General features: G+C 38.8%; 1 protein-coding gene across 1 annotated transcript in view; it reads left to right on the forward strand.

Moving 5' to 3' along the window:
- Window positions 1-20,121, forward strand: part of USP54 (ubiquitin specific peptidase 54) — a 52,722-nt gene that overhangs the window by 19,711 nt on the left and 12,890 nt on the right. The window contains 9 exon segments of the mRNA XM_009586191.1: window positions 2,375-2,521; window positions 3,932-4,081; window positions 5,581-5,749; window positions 9,101-9,271; window positions 13,345-13,476; window positions 13,772-14,152; window positions 15,646-15,880; window positions 16,717-16,856; window positions 17,993-18,166. Coding sequence (XP_009584486.1) covers window positions 2,375-2,521; window positions 3,932-4,081; window positions 5,581-5,749; window positions 9,101-9,271; window positions 13,345-13,476; window positions 13,772-14,152; window positions 15,646-15,880; window positions 16,717-16,856; window positions 17,993-18,166 — 1,699 coding nt within the window.

Below are 20,121 nucleotides of genomic sequence, written 5' to 3' on the forward strand. Positions count from 1 at the left end.
GCCGCTTCCGACGGCCAGAGAACATCCCAACAGTGAAGGGCTTACAGGCCACACAGTATATCTGCAAGAGCTACGCCAAAGGCAGGAATCATCAGAGAAAATCTGAGGGAGGAGTATTGGTTTGTTTTTCTGAGGTTTGCTGTTCAGAGTGTGGGAGATATTGACTAGTAAGTATAGGCTATAGTTGTGAGTGATGACTGGAGTTTAACCACTTAAAAACAATTACTGCATATGTCCAGTTGATAGTTACAGGCTGCTATTCTTAAAAATGTTCTGTTCTGCTATGCAGTAAAAATCGGACAAAATTCAGCTGAATTAAGTCCGTGTATCCGTTGGGTTAAGAAAAATAAAAATTTTTCATGTAAATACAATTTTTTTTTTTTTTTTTTTTTTTAAATCATGAGGGCTTGATTTCTAAAGCAAGAGTTCGATATCTTGTTCTACCTTTTAATTTGAGTATGTCCAGATCCAGGACTTTAGATAAGTATGCAAGAAGAGTTACCATCAAGCTTTTTTACATATCGATTAATAGGTAGGGCAGGAAACAGCTGCATAATTGCTGCTTCATATAATGCTACTGCTAGATGCCTCACCAGTCCTCAGTGAAGCAGTACAGGCTCTAACAGGAATGGCTCGTGTGCCTGTTCCCTGGGGGCAGTGTAAGTAATTCCATTCTATTTCCCCCACTTGCTGTAGCTTATAACTCTGAAACATTCACTTTTAGTCTTCATCGAAACATTATTTTCTTTTTTTGGAATATTGGCAAATAGTGGCTCACTTATCTGAGTAAAAGAAATAAAGATACCGTAGTGTTGTTTAAAAGATTCATGTGAGTCTAGCTATTTAATAACCAAAGCATGGGAAATGTAATAGACATTCTTTGTTAGGGTGAACTGCTATTTAACTGTGAAATAATTGGTTGGATAAAAATGCTTACCAGTACTTGCTACCCCTTTCTTTTCTGTTTGGGGAATTTTTTCTATTGAGGCTTAGCTAAGGGCCTAAAAGTCATGCAAGGGAAGCTTTTTATCACGATGCCATATTCCTCCTGTCTTGCAGAAAATGCTGATGTTAGCTAGCTGAAGCAAAGAAGACAATTTGAAAGTAAGATAGGTTTGTTGTGAGAGAGTCCTCAGGAATGTTTGTACTTTGAGTGACCCTTGCAAAATATGTGTGAATATAGTCATCTTAATATTAAAACCTCGTATCTACATTTGAACATCACAGTCTTCTACCTGTCTTCATTTCCTTGTTGTTAAGCTCATTTCTTTCTGTTTTTTTTATTTTTCATTTTTGTTTCTCATTGATAATTGGGACTGAAATTCTGGTTAATTTTCTAGATTGCTGTAGATCATAAAAGGAATTACTATATCCAATCATGAAACTGGTCTCTGTAGAGATGAGAAACTATTCTCAGTATGAAAATGTTTTTTTCTGGAATCTTTGTGACCTGCCACAAGGGGAGAGTGAGTGTTGCAAAGGGACTTTGTCATAGTTGTCCCAAGGTGGGGGGAAAAGAAAGGTAATGCACTGTTTATTAAAATTACAGTGATAATCTCTTAATTCAGAGGGTTAACTTTTTTCATGATGCTTTAAAGATGCCCACAATTCCGACAGGTGGTGGATTAGAAGGACCACTGAGAAATGTCTTAGCTTCACAAGCCAAGGTTATCTCTGAGAAGTACTCTGGCTAGAGAGTGAGGGGAGACTGGCCAGTCAATAAGCACTGGTAGTTATTTAAAAAATAAAAAATGGGAGGGGGAAGGGGAAGGGAAACAGGAAATAAGAAATGAATAACTGCTATGGGTTAGTAAAGCACCTCTTATTCTCCTGATCTTCCAGCTGCTGCTCTCATATTTATATGAATACTGACCTAACTATCCTGTCTAAGATGAGATGCTTGAGGTACCTTGTAGAACAACCACGCAATTTTAACAGCAAAGCAGCATCTTGAAGGTTTTTCTGACACTGTCAGACGAAGGATCAGTCTCTGTAAATACCATTTTAATCAGAGATTCTGAACAAAAGAAAGTGCCTTCCAATGCCTAAGAATGTTTTTGAGATCTTTCATGTATGCTTGCTTATCTTTTTTAAATAAGCCTGCTTTTGCACTATACCTTTTAATCGTTATCAGTAGCATGAGGAAGGATCAGCAGTGTTCACTTTAAAGCTTGCGAGTACCAGATAGTCTTGATAACGCTTCTCATCTGTGACATAAGAAGCTCGTATCTTGACACTGAGCATATATCTGCTGTGTTTCACCACCACCTCTTTGGAAACTGTACTTTTGAAACTTGTACTTTTTAGTGCCTTGCCCTAACATTATAATAAGAGAAGGATTATATTGAAAGTTTTGTTTTATTTAAATCCTCAGAGTAACTGTGGGGAAAAGATCCGTATTCGTCGTGTACTGATGAACTCTCCACAGATCATCACCATTGGCTTGGTTTGGGACTCAGACCACTCTGATCTGGCTGAGGATGTGATTCACAGCCTGGGCACTTGCCTTAAACTGGGAGATGTGAGTTTTTTGTTTTTTGACACTACTGCAAACAGTCTTTCTCATAGTAGTCTATAGTAGCGGATTGAGAAAAATAAAAAGTTGCCATCTTTACTTTTTCAGTGCCCATAAATAGTGGAATAGAGGGCAGATCCAAGGATCTGACCTGTTTCTGAATGCTTCACAGAACCTGTGAAAGTAATAGTGTAATTGCATATTCTCGAATTTCTGAAATGACTGAAAATTAAAAATTATTCCAGAAAACAAAGCTTGTCTGAATCAAAAAAAATATTGTCAAGTGTAAGGAAATTTTGCATTGGGGTTTGTGCTATTTCTATGAAAATATATATGTACTCTTTCATTTTTGAAGAACAGAAGTTTATTTCTATTTCTCTGATGACAAAATGTATTTCGGGGTTGTTTGGGGTTTTTTTAACTTCTTCAAATCCTTTTTTCTCTGAAGTGCATGGTCATAACACTTATGAGTTATTTATAACTGAGCAGCCTCTGAGAGACGGTGGATGGCACTGTGTGATTGAATGACAAATTAAACTAAGTAGTGTTTGGGATCCGGAGGTTTGTCCCCTAGAGGATTAACTTATTCTACATTAGCTGATGCTTTAGAGCTGAATTATTGGTATACCAATATTGGTATACCAAGTTGTAGCTGTGTCTCATTGTAGCATTGAGGTATTACATTAAAATAATTAAAAAAAAAATATATATATATATACACACATATATAAAAAACGCATTGGCCAGTGCATAGGGTACCAAAATTAGTGCAAGTTAATGGAAATGTGGTTGTGAAACAGTGCTCCTTGCATAGTAAAGCAGTAATGCACTAAAAAATTAGTCCTGTGCATTTTTAAATAAAACATGGTCAATTAAATAGTCGGAAAACAATTTTTTCTGTGTACTGAATTCTTTTGACTTGCTAATGTCTTCAGTTCATCTTTTATGTGGCGTCATAAATTTGTCTTTGCTTAAGTGAGAATAAATGCCAGCTGTTCACTGTCAGAACTGCTTTGTTTCTACAAAGCAGAGAGGAGTGGATGTTATAAACAGTATTTATATAATGAGCAAGCATGACAGAGAATACAAAATTTCAGAATAGAATCACACTTCAAATTCTGAAAAGGTATTATATCATTGTTGTAAATGTCTTCCTTAAAGTACAGCCACAGTCTCCAAGACTGACTCTTGAGCATCTGGTGAGTTGGTAGGAGTCTCTTCCTGGTCTATGTCACTGGATTTGCTTAAACATTAGTTAATTACTTAAGTATTTATTGCCTTGTTTTCTCTATCTCTTGACGTAAAAACCTGACACCTCTCTGTAGTACTTTGAGGTCTTCAAACACAAAGCAGTATGTAAAATTCTGGGCATTTTATTAATTTCTCCTTTGATTTTTCTTACCTCCCTTCTTGAAGCTTTTCTTCAGAGTAACTGATGACAGAGCAAAACACTCGGAGCTGTATTTGGTGGGAATGATCTGTTACTATGGAAAACACTATTCTACCTTCTTCTTCCAAACCAAAATCCGCAAGTGGATGTACTTTGATGATGCTCATGTCAAAGAGGTGAGAAAATAATGTTTAGGAAAACTGTGTTAGAAATTTGTTAGCTACTTGTGTGTAGATCCATACTGTTTTCTACAGATTTTGAGAAATTTTGGCTATTTTTCCACTCAGGATCCATAACTCTGTTGCTCCTGTTTCTGAGCAAAGTAAAGCATTCTCACAAAAGCATACCAGAAAGCTCAGAAGCCCTATTCTTAGTTCTGTTCTGTTGACTGCCAGTCTTGCTTTTACGCTGTTGTTTGAAAACCTACAGTTTGCTTGTGCGCACAGCTAACAACATCTCTTTCCCTTGTTGACAAGCGGTATAGCTATTTAGTGCCTGCTTTTTGGGTTCTTTATTGAAGTATCTAGATGCCAGTCTTCCCTAGTGGTTGCTGCCAACAACAAATTTTCTGCTTCTTCTGTTAGTACTTTTTTTTTTTCCCCCCTTTTCACCAAGCATGAGGTCCTTGACATTAAAGATACCAGTGCTGGGATCTTGGCACACTGTTATTACATCCCATTAGTTTGTTTGGCATTATTTCACACCACTCTCTTCTTATTCCTTCTAGTCATGGAAGCACAAAGATGACAGAGGAAAATTTTCTTCTGTATTCATGCCAAGCACAGTCTCAAAGGGAAAACTAGTCCTTGCATTTGTTCACAGTCACGTTTCTCTGCAGCAAAACTTTGCCAAGGATAGGTACTGCAGTGTTGTAGTAGAATACTTGTGTATGGAGAAATTTGTTGAAATAGATGTTCAGTGTATTAGGTGAAACCTATATTAGTACATGGGGAAGATTTTGAGATGAATATAACTATATGAACTATTGCCTGGCCTATCAAAATGCTTGCAGAGATTCTGTAATAGCAGAAATATTCACACACCAAAGTGGTTAGCTTTGACTTGAATTTGCCGTCATGCTGTTGATGTCTTTTACTGCTCATTTTGTTTATGCTGATAGATGGATTAAGAAATTTTGTTAACAAATTCTTTTTTTTTTCTGGCTAATGCAAAGTTAGAACATTTCAGAAGATGAAAAGCTTTTTATGGGAAAAAAAAAAAATCTGAAAGGGAAGGATTATTTTTGTAGTCGTAATTTTAGCAGGAATTGTAATTTGTTTAGCTGTAAGATGGTGAATACCTTGATTTTAGTTGAGCTGGTTCCAGGGTGTTCCAAGAGTGTGTTCTTGACCAGCTGGTGTCACAAGTGGTACCTTTTTTCTCAAATAAGGTGAATCTCAAAGAGGAATGGAAATGCTAATTTTAAGAGACAGTTTACTTTCAGTTACATTTTAGAATTCATATCCCTTTTTGATGTGTTTTCCAACATGTGACCAACAGTCAGTTTTCTTGGTGAGTCCAGTTCAATGCTGGATATAGAAGGAGTTAAAGAATGTCAGTGGAAAATCAAACTCTGAAAGAAGTATGAGGAGAAAAAGAGAGCTTATTATAGAAAAAGATGACAGAAAACCTTTCTTGTGCTTTTTTTGTTGTTGTTGTTGTGTTGTTAATGCAGATTGGTCCAAAATGGAAAGATGTTGTGACAAAGTGCATTAAGGGTCATTATCAGCCTTTGCTGCTGCTATATGCAGATCCGAGAGGAACTCCAGTGTCAACACAAGACTTGCCCCCTCAAGTGGATTTACAGCAATATAGCAGGACTTGCTATGATAGTGAAGACTCGGGTAAGCAGTCTGGACTATATGCCTTGTACCTTTATGCTGTAATGTTGCATATGAAAAGTTTTTCTTCTGTTTTGGGTGTGGTTTTGTTAGCAGGGTTCCTTGTTGCTTGTCAAAGCTGATCTAGAATTCTGAAGAGGACTTCCAGTGTTTCACCTTTGAACCTCTCTCTCACTCCAAGACTCTGTTGATTGTTTGGGTAGTAATCTTTTCAAAAAATGTTTGGAGAAAGAAACTGGAGTGGGGGGAGGAAGGGGGAAAGTGAAGGACCTGTTGTGGCATGGACGTAGAGAGGAACAATAAGTGATGACTTCAATGACTGAGTTCATAAATCCATCAGCAATTTTAACAGGAAGGGAACAAGAGCAGGGATGCACGAACACATAAAAATTAAAGGAAGCTGCAGAATTAAACTCAGGAGGGAAGTTAGGGAAAAGAAACATTAAGGAAACATCATAAATGAGTCCTTTGCTAGGATGGTGAAGGGATGTGGGGGGAAGGGGAAGAAAACCGTTTTATTAAAAATAAAAAAGAGAGAGATGGAATCAGTGCAGCTTATCTTCAGCCTTTGGCTTGGCTTTTATTCAGATAAAGCAGTGCAAGAGATATGAACTGATTTGTGTGAGACTGAAGAGGAAGGGATTGGCAAAGGCTTATGACCATAGATCATGTTTACTTCTTCATTTTTCATGGTCTGTTTTGCATCAAAAAAGATCTACAGTTATATATTTGTAGCACTTAACATCTCGGAGGCCTTCAACACATTGCTGCTTCCTGAATTCTTTGTATTAATGGTAGTCTGTTGAATTAGAAAGGTATGTCCAAGTAAGGTGCTTCAGAGGTTATAACTTGGTCTGCTCAAGATATCAGTAGTGGTCTGAACAGGCTGTTGGTTTACTGAAGTTCTGGATAATTTCGGACATTTAGTAACACCATTGGGGGTTGAGGCCTCATTTAAAGAGGAATAGATAAATTCTGAGAAAGATACGCAATTGCAATTCAGATAGGGTGAAAATAAAAACTGGATCCAAGTTAATATTGTAATGGCTTTGCAAAAGAAGATTGTTTCTATTTTTGGATGTTTGCGGAGAATATCCTGAATTAGAGACGGGTTTATAAGTTGCAAAGAACAGCAAGGCGAGACTAAATCCAGAAATACAACCTTTCTTCCAGGATTTTAGCCTATTTATACAACTGTAATTCCAAGAATTATTTTATGGCTTTCCTGGCCATAGCCTAAGCTAACTTTATGCTTCCTGGTCAATAAATCTGTAGAGAACCTATTGTCTCCTTATTTACGTGTTGACAATCTACTGGTAATGAAATAAATCTCCAACTCCTCTTAAAATAAATGCCAATAAAAACACTGCTAAGATGACCTTCACTTCTCACTTGACAAGATGCCTTGCAATTTATAAACCTATCTTCCTGTTCTCAAACAAAAATGGGAAGTCTGGAGGAGGGAGAGGAGGCCTTCAGGGCTATCTATCAGTTGTGGGCACTTCTACAAGCTTCAGGTCAATATATGCTGTAAATTTGCCTTGCTGTTCTGCTGGTTGATCTCCAGGAAATACATAGATAACCCTTCTGCTCATTGTCTCTGCAGTACCTAATAATACTGTGTTTTAAAATGACTTCAGGAAGCTGAATACAAATATATATATATAAAAAGGTGTTTCCTTTCAGAAAAAATTCAGAAGGCTATAATGAGTAAGCTGCTCTTTCATTTCAAAAACACTTGGTGTGTCCTCAAGGCTTACTCCTGTAGTCTGTGGCGTTCAACATTGATACCAAGCTCTTGAGAGAATTTGTGAGATACAGTACGTTGAAGTGCTAAGTGAAATCATACCCTACACATTTTCCTGTCAAATAGAAGTGAATTATTTTCTAGTCTTGTTGATACCCAGAGTTTTCTACCCTAATACACTTTTTTCAGAATGGCCTTTTTGTCTCTCACTGAGTGTAACTACAGCTTCTTCTGGATTCCTCAGTGTTATCAGATATTCAGAGACCATAATTCAGAAATGAATAGAAATCGCTTATTCTTAAGTTGTTAATCACAATATTGTACTTGAACTTTTGTCAAGGAAGTCTGATAAATGCATCTAATCACATCAAGATATGATACTACAAATTATGGAGGAAAGACTGTCAGAGGTGCTGGTACAAAATGTTGTGAAGCTAAGTGCAAACAACTCCTCTTAATGTTTTTGATTTTCTGTTGAATAGAGACGTCAGTTTACAAATTATTTTCTGCTACTCAGTTCCACAGCTCTGGTTTCTGTTGCCTACATTCACCTTTCTTTCTATGACTGTCATCTCCGTTAACAGCTGTAGTCTATATTTCTTTAGACCAATAAGATTTTTAGCCGGTATGGAGGTGGGGGGAAATTTCTGACTTCAGAAGTTGTTAGGCATCCTTAAATAGAACATGAATTACAGGACTTGCTCTCACTGAAAACGTGAAGTGCCCTCAAGCTGAGTGTTTGGGATTAAATATAAGAATTACTTTCTTCTTTAATTCCTTTTTTCTTCGTTAATTTCTCCACTGAGGAGTGTGAAATTAATATCCTGTATATTCAGGAGTGTATACATCACATATATAAAATGGCCAATAGTCTTCAAACTGTTCAGATTTTTAATTTTATGTACTGAAAGTGGTGGGAGGAGGTTGTCTTTCTCTCCTCTTTTAATGAGTTTAGGAGTTACTGTACTGAAGTTGAATCACGATGCTTCATCCTTTTCAGTATCCACTTGTGCAGTGGACCAATGCTAGCTTCTTGAGAAGGAGCAGGTTACTTTGCTTTAGATAATATAATTTCAGTATAAAGTTTTACTAGATAAGCTTTTGATTCATAATAGATGAAATGTGTTAATTATTATAATTTGTGATGTTCTTGTTACCTTATTAATATTTTGTACTTGACTAATTTTTTAACTTTGACTTCCCCTGAAGCAGTGTATTTCATCTTTTAATTAAACTTTGACAGTGTCGAAATTTAATAAAGAATAATTTCAGTGTGGTACTAATGTGTACTTTCAGCCCAATCGACGTAGTTTAATTTTGTGTAATAAAAAGGATTTGATAAATTCAGAGTTATCAGAGGGAAAGAAATAAAGGTTTGCAGAAGGAATGACACACTCTTCCCTCCTACCAAAGGAGAAGACCTTTCCCATAAACTCTAGCATCCTTGAATCTGAGTTTGTATGTTTGGTACTCTTTTTTTCTGTTAACTTCTGTGTAGTTTCCTCTGCTCCATTCCTGTTTTCTTTTTTTAGCCTCTCCTGACTTTTATAATAGCCCAAAAAGATTGAAATTTGACATTGCTTCCTTGACATTGCTTTCTTCCCTAGGGAGAGAACCTTCCATCTCGAGTGATACCAGGACAGATTCCTCTACAGACAGCTATCCTTATAGACAGGCGCACCATGAGTCTGTGGTCAGTCACTTCTCCTCTGACTCGCAGGGGACAGTCATCTACAATGTGGAGAACGATGCAGCTTCACAAAGCAGCAGGGACACAGGTAGCAGATACCATTATATCTGTGTGATCATTGTCATTAAATATGATGACTGCAGTGGATTCCAGTGAAAAATCTCTATATATACAACCTATAACAGAATAGTGAACAGTGTTTAGTATCCTAAATGTTTTTGGTTTGTAATGAACCATTGGCATTCACAAAAAATAAGTGTAATTTTAAATGTCTTGTTGGCTTTTGTAGACTTTTATCTAGCCAGACAAACATTTACAGACATGTTTCCCACCTGCTCTCTTTGTTATATAATTCTTTAAGTTGGAATCTGTTGTACAGTGCCATGGTATGGTTTGGTAAGTGTTGCGTGTACTAGTTACTTACCTACAGGCAGTTACTTCATTTCAGAAGTTGCAGCTGTCCGGGAAGGGCGCTTTCATCACCCATACTTGAGCACTAAGGACTTTCTATGTAAGTGGGTGTTGGTAGTGTTTACTGCACCAGGGAGGAACATAAGATGCTTTCCTGCCTGTGCCATGGAAGCAAGTTAAGTGAGAATCTGCAATGAGAAGACAATATGTATATATGTTCCTTTGGACAGCTGAATAGTCTGCCTGAACACTCTTTAGTTGAAAAGAGGTTAATTGGAAGTCTGAAAGCTTAGATCTCTTCTATTATTCATGCCCAATGACCCTAGTCATCCTTTTTCTGTATACAGTACTACTAACATCGCTTCTGATGAAGTAGTGCGTGAGTTAAGGTCAGACTTGTCAAGCATCAGAAATACGATCTGTTAAGTCTGTGTGAAAAGTTACTTTATTGTGCCTCAAATAGACTTTGTAAGAAGACATAACAGTTGAATCAGCAACTGTTTGTTGCAACAGAGTGTCAACAGCTATCGTACCACTTTCTCCTTTTAGTTGCAGAATAGTTGCTCTCTTGTATTGTGATGATATATGTGTATTTGTTTCATTTGAAACCATCTATGGTACAAATATTTTTCACATCAATCAAAAAATCTTTCAAGTTGGTTTCCTTCAGTACTCTTTCATTCTTCATCAGAGGTCCAAGTAATGGTAATACATGGTTTTAGATAGCTTGACAGTACTTTTAATGTTTTAGCAAATACTTAACGCTGTAGGTTCCAGGCATAGTCCTAGGTAGAGTGTGAGAAAGAAGGGAAAGTTGGAGCAGAATTTCAGTGATGAGGAAACAAAATTTATGTTGATCTTCAGAGTAGGAAGAAGATAAAATTGAAAATGCTAGTGGAATATTGTTTATATAGTCTGCAAAAGTGGCACAGACTTCATTGGATTAGGTTCCTCCCTGCAAAACTTGCCATGCAGAAGTCAGCGGAAAAGGGAGGGTAGGGGGATGGTTGGAAACATGTAAGCATGAAGTTCAGCATGTAACCTTTTTGTTCTGTCATTTTTAGTGACTTTCTCCTTTTCTTTTTCTTTCTTCTCCTACTGATTCTATCCTGTTACTCCCTTCAGCTTAGCCCATCTCACCACCTAAATTCAGTTGTCCTCATCTTCCCTGATTCAGCCTTAGCTATAGTCAGTCTGTCCCCTTAGCTAGCCACCTGTCTGGGCATTTCCCCCTTTTTTTTTTTTTTTTTTTAACCTACCCAAAACCTTTCCAAAAAAGTCAGTCTGCCAACTCATACAACTGCTCAATCATCAAATGCTGATCCGTGGGGCTATAAAGAAGCCATCCACATTGACCTGTCAACTGAATCGTTCTGGGCAAGAGCTGGATTCTTCATTTAATGGTCATTTACCCACTACTCCAGCCCAGAAAATTATGGACCCTATCCCACATCGTCCTGCGGGGAAGGACCACCATTGGGTCGTATGACCTCAGGCACCGGGGTACTTCAGAATGGGGGCATGAAGAGCGGCTGCATAAGCCCTCTCTTGCTCCTACCAACCTGTACTGCTGAGAAAAATGTGCGTATTCTGGCTGCCCTGTGTCATGCAACTGAGATTTCAGTGGGAGGGAGCAGGGGGCATTCTGTCTTAACCTGTTTGATTTCATTCTCTTCTCTAACATATTCTTAGACACACACACAACCCCTACAAAATCATACTTTTCCTTTGAATATCACTGTTTGCTTATGAAGTCCATCCCACCTCTGGAGGATGAGGTATTTAAGTGATACATTCAGCAAGGGACACCTTTTAAGCATATGATTGGGCACTCAGAAATCCAGGCTTGTTATTTTAGTGAATTAAAAAAAATGAGTGTAAAGTGTTAGCTAATATTCTTGGGATTGTAATTCCTATATTCATGCATTATGTTGGATTTAGTCTTTGTTCCAGAGGGTCCAGGTAAAGACAACAAAGCCTGTGTCTTGTAAACTTTTGATTCTGGCATCTCCTCCATGGCTATTAAATGTCCAGTGACAATAGGACAAAATTTGCAATTTATGAAAGGAGGAGAAAATATTTATGCAAAGCTAGCAACCTTCATTCTACAAGGTTAAGTTGGGCTCTAATTAGTCTATGCAGACCCTAAGCTAGCTCCAGCAGCACTAAATATCTTTAAATTCTGTTACAGTACTTGAAGGGTGCTAACCAAGCTCCCTAGGAGGCTGAAAGAACTTTTTGGGGAAAAATGTTTAACTAGAGAAGTTGTACACTCTGAAGTGAAACGTAAGCCTCTTCTATCTTGAGGGGAGCCACTACAAGGTATAAGATAATACTGTTCTTTCACTCCCTAAAAGATGTGTGACAGTCCATGCTGTGAAGAAAAAAAAAAATTCTCCCAAAGCACTGACTTATGCTCAGTCACTTAAATGCTGCACATCATCTATCTCCACTGCCAGCATTTCTCTTTTACTTCCTTAATTTCTTCTCTTTTATATAATCTGCTTGTTTCTAAAGAGTTTGGCTGCAAAATCACTCTCCAATTTGCAAATAAATAGAAATGCGAGTCTTGTGTAGCTTGCTTCTTGTTGTTTGGATTCCTTCCCACTCATTTATTGTCGTATCTTTGTAGCAATTGTAGTTAAAGTAATAATTTTTTCAACTGTTGAAGGTACAATTCTATGTGTAAAATCTGCTTTAAATGTTGTTGATTTCTATGTTAATTTCTAGAGAAGGGGGAAGGCTCAGAACAGCCAACTGTGTAGTCTGGGGGCTGTTAATCCACTATTGGGTAGTAGGGATTTTCCTTTCCTATAATCCTATGCAAGGTGAAAGTTGGTGATATAAAGGCTAGAGAAAAGTCTTTGTAGCTTATTCATAAATTCCCTTCTTATCCTGCATCTCTGCTTGGGACTACTCACGTGAGTAAAGCCATGCGTGTGTTTGTGCTTGCAGGTTTAGGACTGTGAATGTGTGAGAACCATAAAATTAAGGAAAGGCAATACAGAAAACTTTTGCTGTCAAATACTCTTAGTTCACATTTGATGTGAGGAAATCGGGAATAAATTGTGTGCAAGAGCCAATACTAGCACTCGGACACATGAGCTGTAGTAAGGGAACGTTGTCGTGTGTCAGCTGATCCATGTTGATGGTTTGTGTGTATGCTCTTAGCTTGTGGCAGATGTGAATTAGTGGCTTAGCCCTTGACAGCCAACTGAGGCTTCTTCACTGTAGACTAAGCAAACTCAGATTACTTAGTATTTGCTACAGACGAAGAGAGTGCAGATGGATAGTTATTGCAGAGCAGCTGATGATGTGCAGTAATTTATTGTTACATGGTAACTCATTCATGTGTTTGAGTCTTCATTCAGCAGAGTAATGTCAAGCAAGCTATCCTCAGGAGTTCTGTGTTCATGGCCATTACAACTGAAAAAGTATTCAGACAGCAAGAAAGTGGTGTCCTTAAACTATTAGACAAGGCAGAGTCAACTTTTTCCTCTCACTGTGGATGAGTTCTCATTAACCAGAGTCCTTGGAGGGGCTGTATTGCTCTTTTATGACCTTAAAAATGGAACACCCTCCCCAAGACAAAACCAAAAACTTCTGGATACAAAAACTTACCCAAACCTGCCAGTTAGCATTGGAGCGTATACAGCTCCTAAGGAGCAGGAGAGCCCTGCTGCTCTTAGTGCACAGAACACTCGGTCCAAAGGCTCTTGTCATCTCTACTGTGTTCTTCTGTCCTTCCAGGGCACCTGACTGACAGCGAGTGCAATCAGAGGCATGTTTCCAAAAAGGGCTCGCTGGCAGACCGCAAGAGGAGTTCTAGCCGGTCTCGGCGAAAAGGAGATGAGGCTCAGTCATCAGGATACCATAGTGAAGGCAAGAGATGTTACTTTATTTCAAATATCAGTATCTCTTTCTGCATGTTTTTAAGATCCTCAGTGTGTGCATGGATTTCCCTCCTTGCTTCTTACATCTTTGTCTGTATTTTGCCTGTCTTTGCTTTTTTTCTTTTTGTTTGTGGGGGTGTTGGTTGGGAGTTTCTTAATCTTGTTGGGGTTTTTTTTTGTTTTGTTTTTTTACTTTTCAAAGTCTGCATGAAGATGCTGCAAGTAGGGCTGCTAGTTTAATCTGAAGTTATTTTTGTGGCTTTTGCTGTCTCTATAAACTGCAGGAGAAACCTTGAAGGAGAAACAAGCCCCCAGAACTGCCCCCAAACCATCCAGCAGCACCAGCAGGCTGAGGGAATTTAAAGAGACAGTGAGCAATATGATCCACAGCAGACCACAGCAGATTTCTCAAACCATCCAGAATTCCTCTCGTGGAGGGAGTAGTGTGGATCAGGCAGAAACACGACCCTCAAAAAGCCTGTCTGTACGCTCTCGAGACTGGGAAGCGGAGAGTACCAGTAGTGAGTCTAAATCCAGTTCATCTAGCAGGTACCGGCCAACCTGGAGACCCAAAAGAGAGTCTCTGAATATAGACAGCATCTTCAGTAAAGACAAGAGGAAACATTGTGGCTACACTCAGCTTAGCCCCTTCTCTGAAGAGGCAGGTAAGAGTTTGAGAAGAAAGATTTATTTCAGCATGTGTGGAATTTATAATCCTGCACTATCCAGTTTTGTTTAAGTAAAGTAGGAAAGTGAAATTTTGAACATGGCATTTAGGTCAGTGGTGAGTTGTGTCCTTGAAGGCTAGTTTGTGTGTGGGTATTCATGTTGCGTGTATGATACTTCTGTTTGCTTTATGTGTGTTAAATTTCACATGTAAGGAAATAATAAGGGAAACATTACAGTCTGCGCTGCTTCAATGGACATAGGGCTAGACTGCTAAGTATCTAGAAGTTCATCCCTTGGAATGGCCTTTTGTATTGGTCTGGTTTTTTTCCTCTGGCTCATCATGGTATTTTTGTGTGATGGCTCAGACTATGGTGTGGCGGATGCCTCGTGTATCAGTGCTGAGTTCTTGTTTTGAGGATAAGAGCCTGGCAGCCAGCGATGATTTATCTGGGACCATTTTACGCTATAGCAGCTATGCAACTTGTGTTGAGACTTTGTCCTCAGCTTTGCTGTTTTTTAAGGTAATAAGATCTGTTGTGAAATAACTTTGGGGATCTTTGTTGCCCCTGCTCCAGCCCTCCGCTTGCCTTTCCCTAGTCTGCAAACGAATGTAACGGTTATTTTGCTCCCTTTCAAGAGGAAGGTACTCCTGAAACGGTAAAGGGTGTGGAGGGCAGTTTACCAGTTCCCAGGTTTTATGCTGTTATGCTGCTGGAGCTGCTGCGCTCCCATCTCGGAGTGCTTGAAGGAGAGAGGTTTGTGTGACTGGCAGTAAAGTTGTGGTTAATAGGATGCTGTTGCAGAAATTTGAGGGCCTGGAGAGAGGGAGGGACAGATGATACCGACTAGAAGGAGCTAAAGATTGAAAAGAATTGGGAAGCATAAAGAAATATATATAGGGAAGATGAAGGGAGAAGAGAACACAGCTCCAGGGAAGGAAGCAAGGGGAGCAGACAAGAGGCTAGTGGGAATACACAGTGAAATCAGTAAGGAAGAATTAAAAAAAAAAAAAGATGAAGAAGTTTTCCTGTCCTCTATGAACTAATGTTATATAAGCCTCATCAAATTGTAAGTGGCAAAACAACATAAGAAGTGCAGCGTCTGAAGTAGATATGACAGAGTACAGTAACAAATACAAACTGGAAATACAGTTGAGTATACTGTAAAATGATCTTGTACAAATACAAATTGTTACAGGGAGGAAGGGATTTTCTTTCCAGACTTGATTGTTACTTCGGGGGGGAGTATGGTAAGTTATACTAAAGGGGAGAGATTCAAAAATAGATTTGTTGAATAGATTATTGCTTGATATTACTAGGAATGCTGTAAAAATATTGGGGGTTTTTTCTGCTTAATATTACTAGTTTTACACTAAATTAAAGGCAGCACTTTTGGTTTAAGCATGGTTGAAAAGCTAACATGTGTATAGATGATTTACTGGTGTTGGAGCTTGGATCTTCTACCAAGCTATATTGTTTTGTCTTGGCAGGTAAAGAGCTTATTGAGAATGAGGTGAAGGAACACGCTGCTCAAGAAACAAGATCAAGCCAGTCAAATGTCAGATACAAGCGTGGTGTGCTAGGCCGGGGCACCCAGCATCATATGGTGGATCAACATCCTCAGCTAATACAGAGGATGGAGTCTGGCTATGAAAGCAGCGAACGCAACAGCAGCAGCCCAGTTAGTCTGGACATGCCTTTGTCTGAAAGCTCAAGCACCCACAGGTAGATTTCAACGTTAATTTTTGGAGTGATTGAAGTCTTTATTCCTTTTTTGTAGTTACAAAATGGTGTAGGACATTTTTTAAAACGGCGCTCCTAACTTGTAATACAGGTTTATTGGGGCAGGGGAGAAATAGGAATCTGAGTGAGTTTTATTCCTTTTCTTGTTAGTATATTGATAGCTTACTGCTAATGAGAAGGAAAAGAAATGGGGTTCAGTTGAATGAGAAATGTTGACTAAAATGATGCATCTGAAATAGTCGTACCCTTAGTCTATGATTTAAAAACTCAACTAAAATATCAAGCTTCATGCTTGTCCTTTGAACAAGCTCATAGACCTTTTTGTTTCAGTTAAGCCATTGCTTGGTAGAAGCCTTGTACAAAGTGAGAAATCGATAGACTTGTATAGAAGTCTTTGACATTTTCAGTTTGAGAGGTTCATTGAAGTCTTGGAAGACACTTGCAATATTTATATGCAAAAATAAATAGGCAGCACAATGTGTTTCTCTCCTTGGCTTAGGAAGCTTCAGGCAATCACAAACTGAGACTGTTTATGGTCAGCATAGTAGATTTTCAACTGTAAGAATCTGTTGAGAACGGCTATCAGACCACGGTTTTAATATGCATTGCATACTTTTATGGAGGAGATTAGAATTATTGTCGTCCCCCTTGTTAACTTGCTTTTCCCTTGTTTCTCCCAAGATTTCTACAGTAGACTTTTTTTTTGAATGCAATTAAAATGCAAGTAAATATTTATGTGATGATTAAAAAAAAGGTAGATATAATTACTACTGGAGAGATTAGTAAAATGGAAAACTATAATTACTCTTTTCTTGGAGGGATGCTCATATGAAACGAGCAGGTGGATTGGTTCCTGCCTGGCGTAACATCCCAAAGTCTCACAGTAGCAGCATCTTGGAAGTGGAGTTCGCTTCATCAATTGGGAGCTGGGCAAACAGCCCACACACCATTGGAAATGGTAAGATACACTTCCTCTGTAGCAGTGGTTTTGCAAGGTAAATTGTATTGGAGTTGTTCTTTACTTTCTGGATGTTTATCTTCACAGTGAGATTGAGGAAAGGAAAAAGAAACATTGAGGAACATAACACAGTTTTAAAAGATATAACCTATAAGATTTACCAAAGGGGGTTGCAAAAAACTTTGTTGGAATATTCCTTTGATCATGTTGCTCTGGCATCTTTTTTTCAGTATTGATTTAACTGATAAAATAAAGCTATTTTTCCTGTCCTTTCCCATAACTCAGTATTCTGCCATCAGTGGAAAATACTTCCCAAGCGTAACTCATAATAACTTAGTAGGATTGACGAGTCCTGAAAAGAAGCTCATAATGCTATACAAAATTCAAAATTGTCAGAAATGAGAATGGATGTTTACAAGATGTTTGGGCTAAGGCTGAGCTTTTCTGCAGATACACACTCTGATTATGTATCATTCTAAGCAAATACTTTATTCCAGAGAATGTCTGGGGAGGGAGAGGGAGGAGAGGAGACACTTTTTGAATACGGGTCATAGTTGAAGTGAGAATGACAACTAATTGATTTCTGCTGTTTTGAACTAGGATATTGATATGCTGTATTTTCATCCCATTTTCATCTGCTTATGCAGTTAGATGAAAAGCATCTCAGCTGGAACCCATTTTACTTACTAAAGCTAATGATCTGGCTAATTTGACATAGCATTATTAGAAATTATAAGCACAATAAGAAGCCTCAAGATTTCAGCATCAGCTTAGGGTTATCTCTTCCAATGACTTTCTCTGTTCTGTTTGCTCTTTCTTGGGTCAGTGAATCCAGGGATGGGCTGTGCTGCAGGGGAGCTTGAAGCAATACTGCAGGATTTCTGCCAGTTACTGACACAGAGAAGGCGATTGGAAACCAAATGGCTTGGACACGGTTTTAAAAGTAAAACTTAACAAAGCAAAATTTGTGATCTGAAATTCTGTGGCCTTTGCTTGGTCAGTCTGTTATTTTCTAATGTTAATTGTATTTTCCATTAATATTTCTTTGTCTTTTAAGGGATACTTAAGAGATTTTACTATCAAAAAATGATTGCTTTGGGGTTTTGTTTGTTTGTTTGTTTGTTTCTTTTTGGAAGGTGGGGAGATGTTTATCCCTTTAAAGAGTGAACTGGATGAATTGCAAGAGGAGGTGGCAAGGAGAGCGCATGAACAAGAACTACGCAGAAAAAGAGAAAAGGAAATGGAGGCAGCAATGGGCTTTAATCCCCGTCCCAGCAGGTTCATGGATCTAGATGAACTGCAGAATCAGGGTAACTTTTTGAATGCAGTATATTTTGCAAGATTGTAGTGCTGAAGTTTTTTGAACCTTTGAACTTAATTCCCTATTGTAAGTCTCTCTCTCTCTCTCTCTCTCTCTCTGCCCGCCCCCCCCGTCCCCAGTTTTGTACCTTCAGTTAGTGAAAGACCATCAGTTTCAAACCTGTAGGATGCAAAAAAACAGTGTTTGGTATTTTGACAAAATTCCTTCTTAAACAAGACAACAAAGTAATGCAGAGGCGTTTTTAATATGTTTGCACCTTTCCATTTTTATGTGGTGATATGCATCATTACTAGTATTGGTACCTAGATTTAGCTACAAGGCTTCAACCAACATCTTGGAATGAGCAGGGCTGTTTGTACCTTTCAGACGCTTCAGGTCCACCCACAGCATAGCTTGTCCATTTAGGCCATTGTTTTGTTTCTGGTAGCTTCACTGCCCTAAGCAATTCTGCTAGTTCCTGCCCTTGTACTTTCCACTCTTTCTCCCTGCCCAGCTGTGCGGCCACAACACAGGGGTGGGAATAAGTACTGTGGCAGGCTTAAGCTGGATCTAATGCTGAAAATCTGAGCTGGGTTTAGCTTACATACCTTTTCTAAGGAAAAAGAATTGGAAAAAAAAAAAATTTTAAAAGCCAAATACTAAGTTTGATTGTCTTTTCCATGACTCCTCATGTTTCTGACAGGGGATGGCAGCAGAAAAGGTTTAATTGGAAGGATGGAGCTGCAGCAGAGGAAACTTGATGACAGGATTCACATGTAGCATCTTTGTTTTAGCCCTCAACTTTGTTGTAGTCCTCAGTCTCCATCAGCCAGTGAGGGGAGTCAGGGAGAAGGTGGGATGAAGTGCACTGACCCAGTTGAGAGTGAAGCCTGAAGCCTGATAGAGCATTTAACTGGGGGGTTGTTGGTAGGTCAGCAAAGCCAAGGAAGGTGTAGTGAACACCTAGGCTCTGCTCCCACAAATGCATGCATGACTGGGGTAAACCCACTGTGGCCTCCTGTGTTGCCAGGCCTCCTTGCATCCCCATGCTGCTTGTTCAAACCTGTTGTCGATAAGAGTTGAGGTTTACCGCTACAAGACAGAGAGGAAGGAGAGGGGCGCCCCACAGCAATGCCAGCTCTGGGCACAATACAGCCAGTGCTCTGCAGCCTACAGCCATGCCAACTGCTCAGCAGCCAGATTGTCACTGTGCCAATGGCAGCTGAAAAATATGATCTCTATGAGAATGTCTGACTGTGGGAATGTTTTTATGATTTTTGCTGACCATCAGTGAGCCACTTAGTTATCCTTTACAGTCCTGCTGTGAGCTGCCAGTAACCACGTGAAAAATTCTGATGTACCAGAGTAGATGGCTATCTTTTTTTATTAGTATTAGTGTTTACTTTTGTAACATAAGTGCTAATGATGTAAAAATTGAAAAGCAGACCTCTCTTGTTGAGCATGAGGATGCTGTCTTCTCTGCTTCTCCTGCCCAAAAGAAAATAGTGTATTCTCCAAGACGTTACCCGCCTTTGATCTCTTGTTGTATTAGTTGGTAAAAGCAAAAATTGCTTAGCTTTTCCTTGTTAGAAAGAAAGTAAACTAGAATAATGCTTAATCAAAAAAGACTTCAGCAGAACATTTGAGGAGTTTACAGGCATTGACTTGAGATCTGGGAAAGTTTTTGTTATTCCTTTTAAGCCTTTCCCCAACCCAGTCAGAGATGTAATAGCTTAACATTAACAGACTGCTTGACTGCCTGGAAGGCTTACTTGTACACAGAACTCCAGAACGCTTGTGACTCATTTTCCCTCAAGTAAACTGCCAGATTCATGCAAAGAAAGCTAACTTTAGTATACTGGCCTTGATTACAAGCCTCAGTAGCCTTGATTTTGAAACTGAATGTGCTGCTTGATTAACTCACTGCTCTAACAACTTTTCCTTCTCTCTGCAGTACTTGCTTTT

Source organism: Fulmarus glacialis, unplaced genomic scaffold, assembly GCF_000690835.1.
Source record: "Fulmarus glacialis isolate BGI_N327 unplaced genomic scaffold, ASM69083v1 scaffold37669, whole genome shotgun sequence".
NCBI classification, from domain to species: domain Eukaryota; kingdom Metazoa; phylum Chordata; class Aves; order Procellariiformes; family Procellariidae; genus Fulmarus; species Fulmarus glacialis.